General features: G+C 37.4%; 1 protein-coding gene across 2 annotated transcripts in view; it reads left to right on the top strand.

Moving 5' to 3' along the window:
- Positions 1-23956, top strand: part of PLXDC2 (plexin domain containing 2) — a 527178-nt gene that overhangs the window by 258357 nt on the left and 244865 nt on the right. For both annotated transcript variants that reach the window (XM_066384654.1, XM_066384653.1), the window contains one exon: positions 17414-17483. In XM_066384654.1, the coding sequence (XP_066240751.1) occupies positions 17414-17483 (70 nt within the window). The remainder of the gene's footprint in view (positions 1-17413; positions 17484-23956) is intronic.

The raw sequence follows: 23956 nt of genomic DNA, 5'->3' as shown, positions 1-23956 counted from the left end.
ACCAAGTAGCCACCTCTCCTTGATGAATTTCATCATTCCTCCTTCTCATCTTCCAGCAACCCCAGGCAAGATGACCTATTCAGAAATGATTCACTGCTGGGTTTAGAACAGATCTTCAGAAGAAGGGAAAATGAGAAAGATTATCTTAGGATAATATCTATTAGAAAGTTATTGTATTCGAAAATCTTCCCACCATATTACAGTCCTTAGTAGTGCAATATATACTTTGTAACAGTTTGAATGTTGGTGTATCCAATTGGAGACCTTGAAAAGTGGCCAGGTTCTGGTATTGTCCACCATGGGTGACATCTCTAAGCAGAGAAAGGCCATTAGTTAAAATGTTACCTGATTTCTTCTTATATATACTGCTCATAAAAATTAGGGGATATTTTATCACTTCATATAAAGCAGTATATTTATATTGCTATTACCTCTTTCTCCTGTGGTCTCCCAGAGGAGAGACCTTGAAGATTTCTTTTTTCTTTTTGGAATAGGGTTTGTTTGGTTTCCTTGTGACTTCAGTTCTCTGGGAGTTTCTAGAAAAATTCAGATGCTGTAATTCATTTTTTTCTTACCATTAATGTATTAGTGACACTGTTGCTTTCAGTACCAGAGATTGTCTATGATGCAAGTTGAGAGACTTGAACAAGTTCCTTATAACTTGTCTGGTGCTGCATGAATTGATTTTTAAATAAAAATTGATACAATCCTTCATGTTAGCTATTCTGTCATCATCATAGTTTTTCTTTTTTTCCATGAAAATTTAAACTATTATCAAGCATTTCTTATAGTTAGAAATTGACCCATTTTCTCTGTCACCACCAACATCACACACATACACACATGCACGTGCGCACACACACACACACACACATACTCATATACACACTTCCATTTATAAGAATAGAATTGATAATGTAGGGGAGGAAAAATAAATTTCCTTCTACCCTTTTAAATTCGTCTGGCTGGACTAATAATCAAATGAACATGAGGCAGATTAACAGGAGAAAATTACCAGATTTATTATGTATGTACATATATATACTGTTTTTTGATTACATGTTCTTTCAAACCTCCCTATTGTCCTTTTTGATTTAAACATTTCTGAAATCATTGCAAAAAAAAAAAAAAAAAAAAGGAGATGTTAAAACCTACTCTGACCTTTGACAGATTAAAGGAAGAATCATCTTATAAATTTCTAAATAATGGAAAGTTGAAAAACTTGTAGTAAGTCTCTACTCTATGGCAACCTATGAGCTAAGTATTTTATATTCAAATATTGGTACTTAACATATTTCCCTGAATTGAAAGTCTCATAGTTGTCAGATTGCAGATCTAGAAGTTTCTGACTACAATCACAGGAACCAGTTTGTACTTGTTTCTTTCCCTCTGTGTGGGCCTCCAAATTTCATAATTTTGAAATTTTCTATACTTCTATATCATATACTTTTATTCATTGTTGAGCACAAAGTTTAAGTAAATAGCCAGCCAATTAGAATGCTTCTGTCTTTTGAAACTAGAGTTTATGAAATTCTGCTTCATGACTTGATACCATTCTCTGATGGAAAGAGTCTGGGCTATAGATAGTACAAAACTTTGGCTCTAAAATTTATTTTCAAAGATTCTGGCCTCTCTGCATTTCACTTTTATAATCTGCCTGTCTTTTTATAACCCCTCAGTTATAATTTGAGAAAAGAATTAAATATATATGAAAGAATATTAAAAACATTAAAAAATTAGATTATAAAGGCATTGTTTTTTGAGAACCTTAATTCTTTACAACAAAAAAATAGTAACCCCTGAAAAAGTTCATTTCTAAGTACTCTCTAAGAGTCTTGTAAGGCCAGTGGCCGCCGCCATTGTCGTGGCCATGCAGATGCAGGCTCTCATTGGATTCGGACAGATGGTAAAGGAACTGTGGAGCCAGAAAATGGTGGGCCATTTTGTTTATATTAAAGTCTCATAATGGTAGATGAGAAGACAGACACAGAAGACCTCTTCCCTTTCTCTCAGGGCTCCCAAGCCCAAACTCAGTCTCTGGTTCCACAACCCGGACTCACCCTCTGGACTCCCCTGCTCCACCAACCTCAGCACTCCCTCTCTCTCTATCTGTACTGTCCAGCAAAACAGGATGGGGAAAAACCCTTCTCCAGCAAACAATAGCAAACAATGACCCCTCCCAAGCGGGAAAGCAATTGCCATTTTCAATCTGCCACCCTGAGGGCAAGCACCCCCAACCTTTCATAGACAACACAGTGCTGCCCTGTGCCAATGTGCCATTTACACAAAATACAAGCAAGCAAACCTAAACATACTTGTTTCATACTTGAAACATATTGGTTTGCCCAGCAAGTCTATATAGATATCTATATCTGTATATTGCAGTATAATTTTTTTTACCATGAAATTTTCAATGTACTCTTTTCTAAACATAAACACACCTTTAGCTTAAAAAAATTTTATCAGGCCCTGGAGGGTTGGCTCAGTGGACAGAGTGGAGGCCTGGCGTATGGACGTCCCGAATTCAACCCCCCATCAGGGCACACAGAAGTGACCATCTGCTTCTCTCATCCTCCCTCTTCCCCTTCTCTCTCTTTTTCCCTCTCACAACCAGTGGCTCTGTTGGTTCCAGAGGACACCCAGGAGCTGAGGATAGTTTGGTTGATTTGAGCATCAGCCCCAGACAGGGGTTGCCAGATGGATCTTGGTTGGGGCACATGTGGGAGTCTGTCTCTCTATCTCCCCTCCTCTCACTTAAAAAAAAGAATTATTTTTCTGTATGTTGGTAAAAAGATTTTTTTTTTTTTTTTTTTTTTAGCAAGATAGAGACAGAGAGATACAGAGAGACAGACAAGAAGGAAGAAATATGAGAAACATCAAGTCATAGTTGTGGCACCTTAGTTATTCATTGATTGCTTTCTCATATGTGCCTTGACTGTGGGGTTCCAGCCGAGCCAGTGACCCTTGCTCAAGCCTGTAACCTTGAGCTCAAGCCAGCAACTTTGGGCATCAAGCCAGTGACCTTTGGGCTCAAGCCAACAACCATGGGGTCATGTCTATGAGCCCACTCTCAAGTCAGTGCCCTCAGGGTTTTGAACCTGGTTCCTCAGTGTCCCAGGTTGATGCTCTATCCACTATGTCAACCACCTGGTCAGGCAAGATTGATTCTTTATATAAGAAGTCCTAGCAGTCCTGACCTGTGGTGGTGCAGCGGATCAAACGTTGACCTGGAATGCTGAGGTTGCCGGCTCAAAACCCTGGGCTCGCCTGGTCAAGGCACACATGGGAGTTGATGCTTCCTGCTCCCCCAACCCCCGTTTTCTCTCTCTCTCTCTCTGTCTCCTCTAAAATGAATAAATAAATAAAAATAATTAAAAAGAAAAGAAACCCCAGCAAAGTGAAATGAAGTGCCACTCTACTTTCTATCTTCTTTGTCATAATGAGGTAAAGTTTTTGGTGAAACTTCTAGTTTTTAATATGGTAATTGTTTTAAATTTTAAAAATCAACTGTTCTTGGAGGGCCTCCTCAGACTACATGAATATAAACACAAACTTTTATTTAAATATTAAGTTTCCAGCAGGTTTTTTTTTTCCTTTTAGAAAATAACATCATTTCAACTAGTATTTTTGTAGATCTGGTCTTACATTTGCATAATGTTGATGGGAGAGCTAAATGTGGATGCCAATAGTTATTTTCGTTTGCTGTTTGCTCATATTGCACAATTTCATTTTTTTCTATGCATCAGAAAATCTGCTGATAAGTGCTTATTTTTCTAAATGATTATTAACTCTAAAGGCAATTTAATTTGCTATCATTATTAGACTATTAGACCACACATTGCTGTCTGGGTTCTGTTCACAGTGTGTGACAGGTTGCTTTTATTTATTTTAATTTGGTTGGGTGAATAAAGTTGCTGCTCTTTGTCTTTTGAATTGCTTCATTTCGGGTAAGACATCCATGTTTCAGCAACCTTTACAGGCCTTCTTTGTTCATGGGGTTTTCCGCTAGTTTAATAACAAACTAAGGTGCGTTGTGGCTGTACATGTCTCTATTGCTCAATTTTAGTTTAATTAATTCATTTTACTATTATTATTAAATAGTAATACTGTTACTGGAAATAGTAATAGTAACTACTATTGGTAGTTAAGTCATCTACCAATTTTGAGAATAATGTTCTGTCCTGAAGAAAGTATCCTTGAGGCCTCTGTTCCATTCAACACACAAGCGAGAACTCAAAGCAGCTTTCTGTTCATGGTGAGGGAAGGAAGAGCTAGTCTCCCTCCGTGGATGGCATTGGCAACACAGACTGAATTTAGGCCCATCTAAGTTGCTGAGTTTAGTAAACTCCTTTTGCTGATCTAAGTATGTAAATAGATGTATATCACCTATCATTTAAGGTACCCTTGATACCTTTCCTGAGTCTAAGAACTAAATTTTATACATATAAGGGCCTTTGGAGATTCTTAAAGATAGCAGCCTTATGAAGCCTACAAAGGTTGGTTTTTATGTATATAATAAGGCTTAGTTTTCTAAAGCAAGAACATATACGTTCTGTTTTAAAAATCATACTAGAGTCCATCATATTTCAGTTCAAATTCATCTTAATTCTTCATATTCTGTCTTTAGTGGAGGATGGCCACCATTTTTTATATAAAATTAGTGTAGGTAAATTAGGAGGTATTTTTTTACATTCTGTGTTACTGATTATGGCTATAAAATAATTCTAGATAAGTAAATATCTGCTCAGCTTTTTATTTCTTTATTTTATTTATTTTGTGGCAGAGACAGAGAGAGTCAGAGAGAGGGACAGACAGACAGGAAGGGAGAGAGATGAGAAACATCAGTTCTTCTTTGTGGTTCCTTAGTTGTTCATTCACTGATTGCTTTCTCATATGTGCCTTGACCGGGGGGCTATAGCAGACTGAGTGACTCTTTGCTTGAGCCAGAGACCTTGGGTCCAAGCTGGTGAGCCTTGCTCAAACCAAATAAGCCTGCGCTCAAGCTGGCGACCTCGTGGTCCTCCACATCCCTGTCCAATGCTCTATCCACTCGCCACCGCCTGGTTTGGCTCTACTCAGCTTTTTAAAGTCACAGGTGAGGTGACTGCTTGAGGTTTATGTAAAACCCTTTTAGAAGATTTCACGTTAACCTTTCATAATCACAAAGCTGCTAAAATAGAACCCTACAGCCATGTCTCAGGGTGATTAAATAAATCCTTTGGTTTTTGTCTTGCATACTGGGTTCTCTTCTCCAACCTACTTTTGATCATCTTCTCTGAGATTTCTCCATGAGCCATGAAGGAATAACAGTGGCTAATTTTAGATCACATGAGTGCAAACATTCTCATCCTGAAATTATTCATTCAGCGATTAAGCTTACAACTGGCTCTTTTGCAAGGACATATTTTGTAGCAGAAAAATTAGCAAAATGTAAATGGAATATAATAGTCCTTAATAATGACTACAGCTAAGAGTAAGTTGGTTTAATTCTTGTAAAATATCTCAAATGATAGAAGACAAGACATTTTGGGATAAAGTTTTCCATGACAAGTTAGTATTTTAGTATCTTTAAAAACTGTTTTTATAGCTATTTTTAGTATTTTTTAGTTTTGTCTGTTTCTTCTTATCAGATTATAACCTGTCTCTTACATTGTAGATGATTATCCTTGGGCAGCGGATTCAACCTTCTTCATCTCATGGCACACATAAACTAATTACTAAAATTCTGTGGCACACCAACAAAATAGCATAAGTTTTGCCAATCTGACAAAAAATTGGTATAGTTTTGATTCATTTTCACTGGACAGCTATTGTTGTGTTGGCTGTTGACATTTTTTTAAATTTGACAAGCTAAGTAAAACAGGTTGGTGCCCCTGACTAGTCAGGTACTGTGTGCGTTAAAAATTCTTGTGGCACATCAACATGCCTTGTCACATGGGTTGAAGATCACTGCCCTAGGGAAATAGTCAAGATGTCACTTGGTTTGTTTATAAATTGGCTTCCCATCAAAACTTCTGCTGCGCCTGAGTCCAGCCCCAGAATGTGGGTATCTTTTTCTTCACTGAGCTGCTCTGTTAAAATGCCACCAGATTAGAGGTGAAAACCTTTAGCTACACTTGATTAAGATAAAATGCCAGGAATTTTTAATCATGCAGCTGCTGTCTGAGGAGAAATGCCAAGCAAGGTTCACTCTTGATAAACAGTCCAAGGTGTAGGCACCTGAGTCCTGCCCTCAGACAGGCTAACCTAGGCATGCTAGAGGCTGGCAAAAAGGAAACACTCTTCCAAGCTGTGTTGAGGGACATCAACTTCCAAAATTTAGAAGTTGGCAAATGTAGCCAAATGTTAAGTATTGGTAAATCTGTGTAAAAGATATAGGGGGCTCTTTTTCTTATTTTCATAATTTTCTTTAGTTTGAAAATATTTCCAAATACAAAATTAAGAAAGAAAAGTTAGCAGAAGGGGATAAAAAGTGAAAATTGAACTTGGCCTAATTTCAGTTACAACCTGTAATCACGTTTTAAATTATTTGTCACTCTTCCAATGTGCTTCGCCTGTACTGAATTTTAAATCATAACACATCTGTTGAGGGGCAGCATGGTAATAATAGTGGTTAGACAGACAGATTTAGAAACAGGTTGCCTGGATGTCAGTGTCCCCCCTCCCTAACTTTGCCAACTATATACAGTGTGTCTGTAAAGTCATGGTGCACTTTTGACCGGTCACAGGAAAGCAACAAAAGACGATAGAAATGTGAAATCTGCACCAAATAAAAGGAAAACTCTCCCAGTTTCATACCTATTCAGTGCAGTTCGATGTGGGCTCACGCACAGAGTTTTCAGGGCTCCTTAGGTAGCTATCCCGTATATCCTCTACAGACTCGTCACTGACTGATGGCCTACTAGAACTGTTTCTCCACCAAACTGCTGGTTTCCTTCAACTGCTTATCCCACTGAGTAATGTTATTACTATGTGGTGGTGCTTCGTTATAAACGCGCCAATATTCTCGTTGCACTTTAGTCACGGATTCGAATTTAGCGAGCCACAGAACACACTGAACTTTCCTCTATACTGTCCACATCTCTACTGGCATGGCCATGGGCTGCTCCGCTGTATACACGGTGTTACGTCATCATCTGTGCATGTGCACATGCTGCCACATCTTCCTACAGAAACTGGGAGGGTTTTCCTTTTATTTGGTGCAGATTTCACATTTCTATCATCTTTTATTGCTTTCCTGTGACCGGTCAAAAGTGCACCATGACTTTACGGACACACTGTACTTACTAGCTGGGTGACTTTGAGCATGTTATTTACTCTATTGATTACTTTCCTCATCTGTAAAATGGTACTGAGAACAATATAGACCCATTAGGTTGACATTAGAATTAATTGATTTAACAGTGCTTCATTTAGTGTCATAGATATCTGTACCATTGATACTAATAATCATTATGCAAATATTAAACTTTACTTTTTTTTTCTTTAACTTTTTTTCCTTCTTTTTCCAAATGAGAGGATGGGAGATAGAGAGACAGACTCCTGCATGAGCACCCACTGGGATCCACCCGGCAACCCCTGTCTGGGGCCAATGCTCTGCCCATCTGGGGCAACCGGGCTATTATCAGTACCTGAGGTGGAGCCATCATTAGCACCCAGGGCGATGTCCTTGAACCAATCGGCTAATTAGCCAGGACTGCTATGCTTCAATTTTTGAAATGGAAAATTTCAGGATACAGAGGTGCTACCAGGCAAAAAGAGATGGTGTTATGCAGAATGAAGCCTACTTATCCTTTTAAGCCATTTCATGCTTGTCAAAGTCCAAACAGCAATTGTTTCAGAGTTCCAAAGACTATTTGTATGACATCATGTGCTCAGAGAGGGGCCCCTGAGAAGTAAGTATCAGCAGCCCTGAAAACTTTTCAGAAACACAGAATCTCAGCCTCTTCACGCCCAGACCTACCACTTCAGAACCTGCATTTTGACCAGAACCCTGCCTGTTTCCTATGCACTCTGGCCTGAGGAGCCCCGCCGAACCCACTGCTTTGCTTCTTGCAGGGTAAAAAATTCAAAAGTGTTTTTTTGTTTGTTTGTTTACCCTCCCCCATCTACCCTCCAGGGGCTTCTTTTTAAAATTCTGTTGTACTTTCTCCCTGCCTTTGAATCAGCTGTTGCTCTGCATCCTGCCTGAATGGTAAAGAGTTAGGTAACCAATTTGAATAATTCTCAAAATGTTCAAGTATAGGCAAGCTACTCTGAGTCAAATGTTTACTGGGAACCATGCCATGTGAGAGGCTGAAAGATCTGGTGATAGTCACTTACTCTGTTTCACATGGGCAAGCATTATGTAACTGCGAAATGTTTACACTCTGTTTTCTAATTTATGACTAGTCCCATGCAGAGTGTCATTTACTCTGCAGGGTTAATGAAGTTCTTAGCTCTGTCTAGAAAAAAAGTGCTGAAACAGTTAGAATTCCAAACTCAGAAAATCAATTTAATTGATGGGCTTTATTTCTAAAAGACTGAGTAGCCAGTCCCTTGTCCATATATTTGCATATTGATTAGCCAATTTCCATGAACATTTTGATCTGTTAATTAGGTTTCCAGTGTTTTCAGTCACTGGATCAACAACCGAGTTCTGCTCCCTCCTCTCAGGGTGCGCGAGTGGGTTAAAATCCCGTTTTATAGAAAATCCTATATGGTAAAAGCATAATGAATTATTCTGTCACTGCAGTTTGTTTTTTTGGTTGTTGTTTTTTTCTGAATTCACTGAACTCCTTTTGGACTAGAAGCTGGCTCTTACTTTAGGGCTCATCAAAGGAGCTTGCATTGCTGTTCAACATGGTCCATTTCTCTCTTTAATGGCTGCTTTCTGCGGAAACAGGTCAATTAAAATGTTTCTAACTATATCTGTAGTTGGAAATATACCTGTGCATATACTTTTATCCTAGATCTATCTATCCTTGGGAGCTGTTTAGGCTGTGCTGGTCCCCTAGTGAGACAGGGCCTGCTGTGTGGCCCTGAGGCCTGGGCGGGGTGGAGCAGGCTGTGTCCCCGCCCAGTGTGGTCTCTGTGGGGCTGTGTCTGCAATTCCAAGCATTTCAGCTGAGAGGACTGCTCTGGACTTTTTTCAGATTTGTCTTTTTTGTTTTTTTTTTACTTTGGCCTCATGCATTGTTATTACATTTCAAAGAAAATTGTTACATTTATGAAGAACAAAACCACAAATATGAGGACTACAGATTGAAAACACAGTTATGGAAAGTCTGATAACACACAGGAAAAGCATGACCTAATATAAGAGCAGGGAGAGAGAATACCCTAGTGATTAAGACTCAGTGTTTTGGAGTCAAACCTATGTGGATTGAAATCCTAGCTCCACAATTTATTATGGTATAAATTTACTACTTACTCTTTTTTTTTGTAAAACTTTTTTTTTTAATAATTTCAGGCTTGTTAAAAAAAACTTGCAAGCAAAGATTATTGAAAGAGTTCCCATATAGCTTTTATCCGGTTTTCCCAAAGGATCGTGGTGCAATTATCAATACCAAGAAATTAGCATTGTTACTTTACTCCTAACTAATCTATAGGCCTTATTTGTATTTTGTTAATTGTCCTCTCTTTTCTGATCCAGAATCCACATTGCATTGATTTGTCCAGCTACTTGACAGTCCCTCAGTCTTTCTTTGTCTTTCATGAACTCAACTCTTTCGAAAAGTATTGACCAGTTATTTTAGACATTCCCCTGACTTGGGGTTTATCTTGAAACCATAGTTTCTTCATGAAGAAACACAGGTCTCTGTTTTTTGGCAAGAAAATCACAGCAATGGTATTTCGTCCTTTATTATGAACCATATCAGGAGGCATGCAGTGTCATTATATCTTGTCACTGGTTATGTTAACTTGGATCACCTGCTTAAAAGTGATGCCTACCAGATTTTGTTTGTTCACTACAAAGTCACTGTTGTTCCTTTTATATAATAGTAGTCTACTATGATTTTTGCAAGATATTTTGAAACTACATAAATATTCCATTTCTCATCATACGTTCACCTTATTTTAACATTCATACTTGCTAAAAACAGACTAAATACCTAGCATGATATCTAATATACTAAATGCTAATTTCATTCTCCTAACACAGTAAGCACAGTAGTCAGATTATTTCAGGATAATAAAAGTGAAGGCATCATAACATTACTCAGAAACATATCTAATTGTGATATATTTCTATTAGAAAAGTAATTTGCCTGCATAGGTATTAGAGACAAATCTAATCATTTTCAGCTTTTCATTACGAATTGAATAGGAGTTATATTTTTTTTAGGAAATGTTTTAAGGAACTATCGCTATGCTAAACAGCTTCATGTATATATTACCCATCATTGATTCAATATTTACGAAGGTTCAGGTGTCATTCAATCATTTTATCCTTTTTTTAACTGAATTTATTGGGGTACAAGTGTTTTATTTTATTTTTTTTCTGAAGCTGGAAATGGGGATGCAGTCAGACAGACTCCCGCATGCGCCCGACCGGGATCCACCCGGCATGCCCACCAGGGGCAATGCTCTGCCCATCTGGGGCGTCGCTCTGTTGCAACCAGAGCCATTATAGCGCCTGAGGCAGAGGCCACAGAGCCATCCTCAGCACCCGGGCCATCTTTGCTCCAATGGAGCCTTGGCTGCAGGAGGGGAAGAGAGAGACAGGGAGGAAGGAGAGGGGGAGGGGTGGAGAAGCAGATGGGCGCTTCTCGGGTGTGCCCTGGCTGGGAATCGAACCCGGGACTCCCGCACACCAGGCCGATGCTCTACCATTGAGCCAACTGACCAGGGCGGGGTACAGGTTTTAAGTGCATAACTCAGCAAAACGTCATCTGCACACTGCATTGTGCACTCATTGTCCAAGCAAAGCTGCTTTCTGTCCCCATGCCCCCCTTTGCCTACCTCTACTGGCCCATCCCCCTTTGCCTCTGGCTATCCCTGCACTGTTTTCTCCCTCTCTCTCTCTCTCTCTCTCCCCCTCATGTGTGTGTGTGTGTGTGTGTGTGTGTGTGTGTGTGTGTACACGGGCTGACAGTTGTCAGTCTGTTCCCTGTATCCATGCCTCTGTTTCTATTTTGTGTGTCAGTTTATTTTACAGTATTTATCTTTGTCTGACTGGCTTATTTCACTTAGCCTAATAAAATCCAGGTCCATCCATGCTAGCCCACCAACTTATACCATATACTACAATAAACTCAAAATGGATAAAAACACTTAAATGTAACTCACAAAACCATAAAAATCATAGAAGAAACCATAGATGATAAAATCTTCATCACACATCTCTTGTAGCAATATTTTTGCCAGTATATATCCTCAGGCAGGGGAGACAAAGAAAAAATATGTTTGTGACTACATCAAATTAAAATGCTTTCACAAAGCAAATGAAACCATCAACAAAATGACTTACCACTGATTGGGAGAATATACTTGGCAATGATACATTTGATAAGGAATTAATATCCAAAATATATAAAGAACTGATACAACTCAATACCAGGAAGATCATTTGATCCTTAGAATGCCTTTAAAGAAGTGTCTTGACTTTACAGATGAGTGAACTGTGGCTGAAAGGAGTGAAATGATTTATGAATCACATAGCTCCTAAGTACCAAAACTAGGATATAATTTCAAGTCTGTCTGACTTTAAAACATGCCAGATCATTCAAAAATTAAGAAGCACCATTTAAAATTTAAAAGTAATTCTCCATCTAGTTCCATTAAAAGAAGATTGTAAACTGTATGTAAAGGAGCAAGACTGTAGTAAGTTATTTTAAGCACTAAAAAGTGATTGTATTTTATTTGGACCTTATTCAGTTTCAGGAAAGGTAGTGAATTGTTATACTCATTCTGTAAAAATACTGTATACCACATCCCAATTACAAAATCAAGTTTATTCAAAGTTACCTATAAAAAGTTATCTAACCAGTAATGACTATCTAATTATATTTATTAGAGATATAAATCTGAACTGGAAATAACATCATTTATTCAAGTATTTTAGATGAAAGCCAGCATCACTAGAAATAGCCTTTTAAGTAAAACAAAATGTAATTTTTCTCAAGTTTTGCAATTGCTCTCAAAGTTAATACCTGGCATAAATAAAAAAAACTAAAAACAATTTGGCTCAAGATTTATTTGACGTACTTTTTGAAAAAATAACCCAAACCTCACTTTACTACTATAAGTACCACTAATAATATCCCACCTTTTATTAATAGATAGCTTCAGATAAACAAAAATTTATTTGAATTATTAAAAATAGAATGTTAAAATATGTGTATAGAATTTTTTTTTTTTAATTTAAGTGAAAGGAGGGGAGACAGTGAGACAGACTCCTACATGTGCCTGACCAGGATTCACCTGGCCACCCCCATCTGGGGCCGAGGCTCAAATTAACCAAGCTATTTTTAGCACCTGAGACTGTCTTGCTCAGACCAACCGAATTATCCTTAGTACCCAGCCCAATGCTCAGATAAGTCAAACTATCCTCAGTGCTCGAGCTGATGCTCAAACCAATTGAGCCACTGGCTGTGGGAGGGAAAGAGGGAGAGAAATGAAAGAGGGAGGGGAAGAGAGCACATGATTGCTTCTCATGTGTGCCCTGACCAGGATTGAACCCAGAATGTCCATAATGCTAGTTGACACTCTTATCTACTGAGCCAACTGGCCAGGGCTGTGTATAGAAATTAATAATTATCCATGAATATATTCTTGAATAAAGGAATATTTTTTACACATTTTGCTATCATGAACTCATGACATTAGTCATTATTAAAAGTTTATTTACTACCAGTTTTCTTTCCATATGCTGCTTTCAGTGAGACTGTGCCTTCTAAAAATGACATGAACACTTGTGGAACCAGAAACATGTATGTAGCTTTATCACAGTAAATAAGAAGCTATCTTAAAACAAAAGGCAGTTTTTAATAATGCCTTTAAAAAATGGCTTTTGTGAGTCCTGGCCTGTGGTAGTGCAGTGGATAAAGCATAGACCTGAAATGCTGAGGTCACCGGTCCAAAACCCCGGGTTTTCTTGATCAAGACACATATGGAAATTGATGCTTCCTGCTCCCCACCCTTCTCTCTCTCTCTCTGTCTCTCTCTCTCTTTTCAGTAAAGTAAATTTTTTAAAAATAGCTCTGCAAATTATAAAGTGCCTACTCCAGATTCTTAATTATTATTAAGAGGTTTCTGTCTTTAAGGTTTTACAGGCACTGACTAATTAATTATCTTTGTAATACAACTGAGAAATAGGCAAACACTAAGCTGGAACAGTGCATATTTAAAATTAAAATTCTTGTGTTATTAAAAAATAATTTAAAGAGATAATAACAATTAGAAGACAAATAACAATAGACATAAGAGGAATATGTAAAAGAGGCAGCGAGAGCTGTGGATGCACTTAGAATCAGAGTATGTCCCTGATTGAGTCTGATGACCTGTCTCCAACAGTAATTTCCTTTGCCTGACATTTGGTCTTTTTCAGAATGTCCCCCATTCACAGCAATATTTGGTCTATACCCAGAGGTCCTTGTTATTGGGTCCTGTCCAAAACATCCATGGACACATTTGGTCCAACCCATTTACCTTAACAAGGGCAGTCTGGGGAAGAGGCGAGTTAACCACCCGCAGGAGCAACCTTCAATCAGGAAGGGATGGTTGTTGGTGGATAATGTCCTAATCCTTGCTTTTAATGAAATGTTTCTGAGGCATGTTTTCTCTACCATTTCTCAGTCTCCAGGGAAGACCTGGCTGCGGTAGTAAGACAGCCAAATATATGCGTGTGTGTGTGTGTGTGTGTGTGTGTGTGTGTGTACTAGAAAGCCCGGCGGTCATATGAAATGACCGCTGTTCTAGATATTATAAATTGTAAATAAAATGATTTGTGCAAAGGTGTCTGCTAATTCAAACTGAATTACCCAGGGCAGGCAGCGAGGACGCCCCTTTACTTACTGCCCCACGGGGTTTCCCCCTTCTACTTGCTTAATTGCTTAAAGTAGAGTGCAATGAAGGAAACCACTGGCGGTACATTTCTTAAGAGCCACTGCTAGCTCAATAAATAAAGGTGATTTAAATAATAAAATGTTAATTCACATGTCAAAGATCTCTTTGTACACAACATTTCTTGTGTAGATCTTTCCATCACTTTTAAGCTTGCCTTGCAGAGGACCATCAATTATTTTTAATTTTACGTCCGTTCTTTCACGAACTCTTGAACAGGCAACATAAAGTTGACCGTGTCCAAATGCAGGCTCAGGTAAAAAAATGCCAACACGCTTAAGCGTTTGGCCCTGAGACTTATTGATGGTCATAGCAAAGGCAAGTTTTTACAGGAAATTGTCTACGTCTCAATTGAAACGGCAACCCTGTTTGAGATGGAGCCAAATCAATTCTTGGAATGACATGTATTTCACCTTTAGAGGAGCCAAAGACTTAGCTATTATGCCATTATTTTTCAATTGGAGAACCTCTAGTCTTGTACCATTGCAAAGACCCCTTCTGGTGTTAAGATTTCTTAACAGCATAATAATTGCTCCAATCTTTAACCTCAATTTGTGAGGTGGCATGCCAGAAGGCGGGACTATTTGAATGCCGTGGCAACTTCACCCCATTGGCTAGTACAGTTACGCAAGCAACCAATAAGCTATCGGGGACAAACAGACACTTAAGCCACATATAATAAAGATTTTTTTCTTTCTTTCTTTTTTTTTTTTTTTGTATTTTTCTGAAGTTGGAAACGGGGAGGCAGTCAGACTCCTGCATGTGCCTGACCGGGATCCACCCAGCATGCCCACCAGGGGGCGATGCTCCGCCCATCTGGGGTGTTGCTCTGCCACAATCAGAGCCATTCTAGTGCCTGAGACAGAGGCCACAGAGCCATCCTAGCGCCTGGGCAAACTTTGCTCCAATGGAACCTTGGCTATGGGAGGGGAAGAGAGAGACAGAGAGGAAGGAGAGGGAGAGGAGTGGAGGATCAGATGGGCGCTTCTCCTATGTGCCCTGGCTGGGAATTGAACCCAGGACTCCCGCACGCCAGGCCAAAGCTCTACCACTGAGCTAACCTGCCAGGGCCCAAATATGTATATTACTGATTGCTCTTGTGTCACTTTTTACACTTCCTGTAGGAAAAGTTTCCTAAGATCACCTTCAAAAACACTATCTGCCCCTAAGTTCTTATGTCAGGGTTGATATTTGGGGTAACCCAAACAACTCTTAAAGGATATGGAAGCCATGCCTGACCAAGGTTGAGAGAGTTTAACAGTCAGAAGAGATATCAAGGAACAACTGTTTTAGACAGCCAGCTGGAGAACAGACTATGAGAGAAAATTGTGTGGTAGCCGGGCTAATTAATGGTGGGTCTTAGAACTGTGTTCACTATTTTGGCATAATTTCAGGAACAGTGGAGTTCTATATTGAAAAGTCTGAAATAGGGGGGTCATAGAGAATGAAGTATGGGATAATTAAAGCCAAAACACCTATGAGGAAGCTACAGTGATAATAGTGACCTATACTTGGGGAATGGTGTCAGTAGCACCTGGACAGAAATAGACAGATTTCATAATTATTGAGAAGCTAGTGTCTTTCTAAATTGTCATTGTTATTTTTTATCAGTGTGAAGCTGTCATGGTCATAACCAAGGTGAACTACTCATTCATGGGAGCGTTTCATTGATGTTGCTCTTCAAAATGATAAATTAACAAATTTTCTTTGATAATGGATTTTCTTTGTGAAAAAGCCGTTGACTTATGTATTTGTATGTCTCAATCTTGTTCTAAAAGTATAGAAATATCTGTGGTGGAGAAATTCAGATTGTATTCCCCTGGTTCATCCTTGGTGGGAAAAGATAGTTCATTACTGACTATATGTTTAAACCAAACTCGTGCTGTAGAAGTGAGAATGCCAAAAGGCTGTAAATTTTAACAATTTGCTCAATGAGCACAGACCTAAATTAGAATGATGGAAAACAATATACTCTAGAAAGTGCCTTTATAAAATTATTTCTGACATCTATAAGATAATATGATTGAGCTCTTAAAGCTTTTATTTTAGGGTTATTAGTAACCCCTCATTTCAGTTAGTGCAATGAAAACAAGTTCTATTGTTCCTGTTAGTGAGCAAAACATAAAAATGATGATAAACTGATCCTGAAGATGCAGCTTTCATTAAAAAGGAAAGAAAACCTAATTGAAAGTTACTGTAAAATTTAAGCAATTAATTTCATGCCAAATAAGTTATTAGAAATCTCTGATGGATATTAAAAAAAAGGAATCATTTGCAAAATTGGAAGGAGCTAAATTCAATCTAGATATAGTTCTCTATTTTTTAAAATTTGTGCATTGGAGAGATAATACAGAAATTATTGAATTTTAACACAATAGTCTTTTATGATAGTTTGTAATGCTACTGGGCTCTAAACCAACTAATTAATTTCCTCTGGATTCTTTTATTTCAGTGGCTTTTTTGTTATAATTCACTATTTTTGTTTCTTTGCTAATAATACATCTGGTTCATATTATTTCAAGCATACAGAAAATCCTAGGGTCTTTTGTTTTTTTGTTTTGCTTTGTTGTGTTACATTTAGTTTTTGTTAATTTTACTATATGTTATTATATATTTATTATATATAAAACCTATTTATTGCACATGGAGTATGTAATATATCAAACTCAAGCTACAGGCCTCATTTTAATCAGAAGAAGGGCAAAATTTATTCACTTTCTTTCTAACTCTCCCCATATTTTCTCTATACAAAGAAACAGTAGCTATCTAGTAACCAGCATTTTCTATGCTTTGACAGTGCTTTTTAAAAGTGGGCATAATATACTGAATCTAGAGTTTATTGCATCTAAAACATAAAACTATCTGCAGGTATAAATCCAAAGGTGCAAGATATCTTGTTCCACAAAACTGTCATTCATTATGGAATGAACAAAAGCAAAACAAATACATAATTATGTAAAAGAAAATCTTTTGATTTTTATCCACTATAGCTTGACAGATAACACTTGTACTGTTATGGAGAAGACTAATCAAACTAAAAAGAACCCTAACTGAATTGCTCATCATGATTTGCAATGGGCATATGAAAGGCAGTGGTGATGTCAGAATAAGTAGCTTCATTTCAGGTTGAAACTTCCAGACTCCCTTTGTAAGCAAAGAACAGACTAGCAGACTATAACAGTCAAACTTTATTCTTTTCACACTTCAAACATGTAATTACCAGAAAAAAATCTTTTATTATCATCAGGAATTCTGGTTTTAAAAGTCAACTATAATAATGGTGGTTTAAAGTAGAAGCATCGGGCTCTTTATATTACATTCACTATTATGTACATTATTGATTTTTTTTTCTGGTTGTTTCTTGCAGAGAGTGAATCTGTCTTTCGATTTTCCATTTTATGGCCATTTTCTGCGTGAAATCACTGTGGCAACTGGAGGTAAGTGGTTTTCTACCCATTCATCCAAAATAATCTACAGTTTCACTACAGTTATTATTTTTAATTTACTCCATATTTCATGAGGGACATTTATTAGGAAAACCATTGTCTTTTCTCACCAAGTTATGGGTATTAATAAAACCTAAGAAGACTAGTACAGCTATTGGAAAAACTTTTCAGCAGAAAAATAAGTGTAGTTATTATAATTTTCAACTTAAATTCACCACCTCTACTTTCCTTCTGAGTTTTAATTCATTTTTGGTCATATGGTAAGACTGTGAAGAGGACTAATGAGGAAAGAAAAGGTGCTTAAGGAAACTGTTGAGATGGTTTTATTTTCTTTTATTGTGTGTGTGTGTGTATATATATATCTGACATATACATATATATATATATATATACATATACACACATACACACACACAACCACATGTATTATCAGCTTTAATTATTTGGGTTTTTTTTTCTTTAATGTCACCTATGTTGACTGAGAACTCATTTAACAGTTTTAAAAATAAACACTGAAATTCAGTTTGAATACTTTTTATCTTTTCTCCGCAAACTTTAAAAATGAACTCAGAGATTGGTAATTCCTTAGAAAGGCCATTATTAGTCTTTATTGTGTATCCTAGGAGTCAGAAATATCTTTTCTTTTTTTCGTTTTTTAAGCAAGAGAGCCAGAGGGAGGGACAGACAGACAGGAAGAGAGAGAGATGAGAAGCATCAGTTTTTGTTGCGGCACCTTAGTTGTTCATTGATTGCTCTCTCAGATGTGCCTTGACCAGGGGGCTCCAGCAGAGCGAGTGACCCCTTGCTCAAGTCAGTGACCTTTAGACTCAAGCCAGAAACCATGGGGTTATGTCTATAATCCCATGCGTAAGCCAGTGATCCCGCCCTAAAGCTGGTGAGCCTGCGCTCAAGCTGCATGAGCCTGCACTCAAGTCGGCAACCTCGGAGTTTCACACCTGGGTCCTCTGCATCCCAGGTTGACACTCTGTCCACTGCGCCATGGCCTGGTCAGGCCAGAAATATCTTAATCTTTGAGTGTTACTGGCAGGAATAAGCAAAATGCCAAAATATATTTCTGCTGGCCTAATATGGAGGGGTAGAGAAAGGGAAGAAGAGGAGAAAAACATAAAAATGGAAAAGTAAGTAAAGCAAATTAAAAGGAATCCTCAGAGGTGATGACAAAGCAGGAGAGCATCCATCCCCATCGTTCGAGGGGCCAGAGGCATTTCCCTTCACATGAAAGAAGTTACGGCTCCTCTGGATGGTATAGAAACCATGTTATATTTTAATATAACACTTAGGAGGTATGTAGGATTCTGAAAAAGGCATGTAGTCAGAAATATCAGGGACTGAATAAAATTTGTTGAGCAGATACTCTGAACAATGATAAGTAAGCCACTCTGTGTTTAGAACAGATAGCTTAGTGTACTATCAGGCAAGGTAAAGCTGACAATGGGCGTTCCTGAGAAAATACACATGATGAAACACAGGGTTCCAGGGATGATACAGATCAAACATCTGTGAGAATCCTGTAACACTTTATGGAACAATTATAGTTTAAGATATTTCTTTCTTTTTTTTTTTTACAAAACAAAGAGAGAATCTGAGAGAGGGATAGATAGGGACAGACAGACAGGAACGGAGAGAGATGAGAAGCATCGGTTTTTTGTTGAGGCACCTTAGTTGTTCATTGATTGCTTTCTTATATGTGCCTTGGCTGTGGGGCTGCAGCAGAGCGAATGATGACTTGCTCAAGCCAGCGACCTTGGGCTCAAGCTTCTGAACTTGGCTCAAACCAGATGAGCCTGCACTCAAGCTGGCGACCTCAAGGTCTCGAACCTGAGTCCTCTGTATCTCAGTCCAATGCTCTATCCACTGTGCCACTGTCTGCTCAGGCTAGATATTTCTTGAAGGTTACCACAACTGCTATGGTTGAGCAGGGAAAAACTAGATTCCAGGAAGGAATATCTTGAGTTCAACATTCTGAAGAGGAAATATGTGGGATATATTTGACAGTAAATAACTGAGTGTGAGTGAAACTGGAGGAATGTTTACAAAAAAGGTGGCATTTTCAGATGAAGAGAGCAGGTTGGGACAGTTTAACATAATGTTCCAAGGGACAATTTGAGTCCTTAGTCCTTAACTAGGTAAGTAATAAACTTTAAGTAGATGAATCTAGACATATGTATAATGCCTTAAAGTATATATTGAAAATACTGGAGTTAGTATGTATAATTGAAAGAACATTGCAATTGTTGTAAGACAAACATTGAGGGTTTTGGTGATTCTCTGTCTTCAAACCAAGGGAGAGAAATGATGCTACAACCAAAAATTACGAACTCAAGCAGATGAACTTCTTTTAGGGAAAACCAAAGGCTTCAGTTCTATAACTATTAAATTTTGTGTAAAAATGAGCACACATTAAGGAAATTTACACAAAAATTGTCTTTTTGAGGACACCATGTATTTCTGTGCTAATATAGTGCCAGGCAATTAATAGGCATATGCCAAGAGATTGAATGTAAAGGAGAATGATAAAATTAAAAGATTGTCCTTATAAACCATGAATTATATCATGTTATCGCACATCTTTTAAGTATGATTAAATATTATTTAGAATATGGACATTAGTGATGTTTTCTGACATTAGGTTTCTAGTGTTCTATGAATTTTAAAGTGAATGATTTATTACATTTGTTTAAAATGTATACACATAGTGATAAAAATATGAACAGCTCTTTATTTTTAATTTCTCAAATTGTTTTATCTTTAAAATTCACGTCAGTGATTCAGCCAATATAAATTAGGATTTCCTTTAGTTGAGTGGGTAGGAAAAAACTCAAACAGATGGCTATATCATTTTTAATGCTGTAAGTCACATTTTCTTTTGAAAAGACCCTCAAAATAAAGTGAAAAATCTGGTGTTTTGAATAACCTCTATCTTCCTTGAGGAAAATAGTAATGTAAAGAAACCTTTTTTTTAGCCCTGGCCATTTGGCTCAGCAGTAGAGCGTCGGCCCAGTGTGTGGAAGTCTCAGGTTCGTTTTCTGGCCAGGGCACACAGGAGAAGTGCCCATCTGCTTCTCCACTTTTCCCCCTCTCCTTCTTCTCTCTCTCTTTCTTCCCCTCCTGCAGCCAAGGCTCCATTGGAGCAAAGTTGGCCCAGTCCCTGAGGATGGCTCCATGGCCTCCGCTTCAGGCGCTAGAATGGCTCTGGTTGCAGTGGAGCAATGCTCCAGAGGGGCCAAGCATCGCTCCCTAGTGGGCATGCCGGTTGGATCCTAGTCCACATATATAAATCATATCCTTTTAGGAGAGGCATAGGCAAGATACTTTAGACATTGAGCTGGGTTTCTTCAGAATGAATGAAACCAAAATCTCCTATAAAAATTTCAGCTAAATAAACAGCTTGTTTGCACTTTTATTTATTATTTGTTCAATCAATGTTAATTGAGTCTCTACTATGTCAAAGGCATAGTAAATGATACCTCAGCATATGCAGAGAAGAATCTACTATGGTTTCTGTTCAGGAGCTTAGAATCTAAGAGAGGAGGCATATGATTAATTATTAATAGAAGGTGGTCTTTAAAGTCTGAAAGAGCAGAAGGTTGCATATTCTTGTTGGACCAGTCAAGTACAGGTTTGTGAAACCATTTGACATTGGATAAGTGGAATTTCAGTAGGCAAAGAGGCAGATTGAAAAGAGATGGATAGGAAAGAGACATTCCAGATACGGGGATACTGAGCTAAGGGATAGTGCTGCGCTCATAGTGAGCACATTTGGTGCTCTGTCAAGAAATCTGTTTACTTTGAGTAGAGAATCAGAGTAAGAGTCTATCGAAGGGAAAACAGACACAGTGGTATGAAGGACTCTGAATGTTAGAAATGCGGGTGATATCCAGCATGCACTGGTTTCTTTGAGAAAAGAACAAATTTAGCCTACTCTGGTCATGGAGAGCAGGATAAGGTGTGGAGGTGAGGGCGAAGAGCACAATTGGCACCAGGTTTTCAAGTACTTCTGTATGAGTTATAGTGCCGTAACTGGGATGTGTGCAATGGAGAAGGAGAGAGGGAACCAGCGTAAAACACATCATTTGAGTTGTTTAATCACTATGGTTGCAAAGATTTCCAGCCAAAAGGCTCCATTAAGACTCAGTGAATAGAAGCTAAGAACACGTAAAAGAGCACTTCTGAACCATAGACATTGGATGGCTTTCTTCTGTGATTGACCAGGTATTCTAAGCAGATAGTCCTGCCCAACAAATGCTCATGACTTTATAAATCTTCAAAACATTATTAACTGTAAAGGGCTTGGAAGAAAAATAGGAACCAGTCAGATTAAAAAGTTGGCTGCAGGGAGTTGCAAGTGGACTGGGGACTGGGATTTTTAAGTAGGAACACATAGGTTCTATGAAATTGAAATGAATAGAGGTGGTCTCGACTGTGTTACAAATTCTTCTAGAACTTGCTCCAACATTGGATTTGAGGGAAAGAAAGTAAAGGTTAAAGTGGATATATTAAACTACAGTTCCCTTCATTCCTACCTCACTGTTTTTCCATTTCCCAGGCTCCCCTTAAAATCACTTTCTCTCTTCCTCTCTTTCCCTCCCTCCTTCCCTCTCTCTCTTCCCACAGACACAAATTTATTTAAAATTGAAGTGAACTTAAAGATAATGTCTTGTGCCCTGGCCAGATGGCTCAGTTTGTTAGAGCATCATCCTGAAGCACAGAGACTGCAGGGTCAATCCTTGCTCAAAGAACATATAGGAACAGATCAGTGTTTTCTTTCTCTCTCTCTCTCTCTCTCTCTCTCTCTCTCTTTCTCTCTCTCCACCCCTCTCTCACTAAAATCAATAAATGAAAATTTAAAAAAATATATTGTTTTGTGTTATTGCTAGGATCAACAATATTTTAAAACAGGAGATTATTTCAAAATATAGATGTAGATATAATATGCTGTGACTCTGTATATTTTTTTATTATGAATAAACTTAAGTTTCCCATTAAAAATGTAAATAAAAGCTAAATATCTGGTCATTTATTTATAAATTATAAAAATGAATCTTTGTAAGCATTTAAGTTTTTTAATCAATTAATTATTTTTAAATTAGATTCATTCAGGTATCATTGGTTAATAAAATGATATCATCCACACAAATAATTTACAAAATGAATTAGAAGTACCATATTATTTTCTGGATCAATGGTAGCAAATTTTGAATACATTAATTTATATTTCTATTTGTAAAATTACTTCAGAATATAAATATTTCAGGCATTAAAAAAACTAGTCCTCTATTCATTTTATAATAGTATTTCCATTAATAGCACCAGTAATTTGTATTGTTTGCATATCACACTGCTTTTATTTTATTTTTTATATCTGAATACTTTAACTGGTTCTTTTTTATTATTAGGCTGCTAATGTGATCTTCTAAGTCTTTTGAAGAGCACATTTAAGTTTGAGGATTTGATTTTTAAGTCATGCAACTATCAGTAGTAATCCTCTTTTTTCACATGTCCATCACTGTACACTTAATAATGATGAGAGAAAAGGGGCAGAGCAGGATAGGTGGGGAAAGGCAGCTTGAGATAGTGGGGAAAAGAGTTGAAGTCACCAGATAATTCTGGCACCAGAACTTCGGTATGTAGATGGACACTGGTTCATAATTAAAAGTGTGGAGAATTGCAGGCAGTTGTACATGAAATTAGGAATTAAAAATGATATGAATTGAAAAGATAATGATGAACACATATTGTTTACATGTATTACATAAAGGATTTACCCTCCCTTATTATACAGATTCATAGTTGAAGATTTAGTAAGAAAATAATTTTGAATTAGATTTACTTTATTTTGTTTTGTCATGTAGTAATTAATAAAATATAAAATATTGATTAAGTAATCAATTTTTAGTATCTGATAAGTTAATACATTAAAAAAAGTCAAGCAGGCAAAAGTAAAATATAAATCTTCCTTTCCCCCACTTTCTAGTTCACTAGCTTTCCTCCCAGGGAAAAACAACCATTACTCTTTGACTTATGTTTTCTTCAATTCAAATTTGGACTAATTTCCTATATCTGGTCAAAATTATTTTTTTTTCCTTTAAATCACCAATAAAAGAGGTAAAAAAATAATGTATATTATCTTGATTGGGTTATCAGGATGTAAATTATCAAATATTTTAGGGGTTTTTTTGTTTTAACTTTCAAGTAGTAATATGTTCAATGTAGTTCCAAATAATATTCCATGCTTTTTAGCAGGACTTGATTAATAATAGTTATAAAAAGCTTTTAAGAGCAGAAGAGAGTTATTACTCATGATGATTGATTTATAAATACCAACCCCATCATCTTTCAAGTATATAACCACATATAGCGGAACTTGTTGCATCCATTAACTTTCTGAATGTAGTGAGAAAGTGAATGGAGTCCTGGCCAAGTAGCTCAATTGGTTAGAGCAT

This window comes from Saccopteryx leptura, chromosome 5 (genome assembly GCF_036850995.1).
Source record: "Saccopteryx leptura isolate mSacLep1 chromosome 5, mSacLep1_pri_phased_curated, whole genome shotgun sequence".
Lineage (NCBI taxonomy): Eukaryota > Metazoa > Chordata > Mammalia > Chiroptera > Emballonuridae > Saccopteryx > Saccopteryx leptura.
Note: the sequence above shows the minus strand (reverse complement) of the source record. Positions and strands in the feature narration are given on the sequence as shown.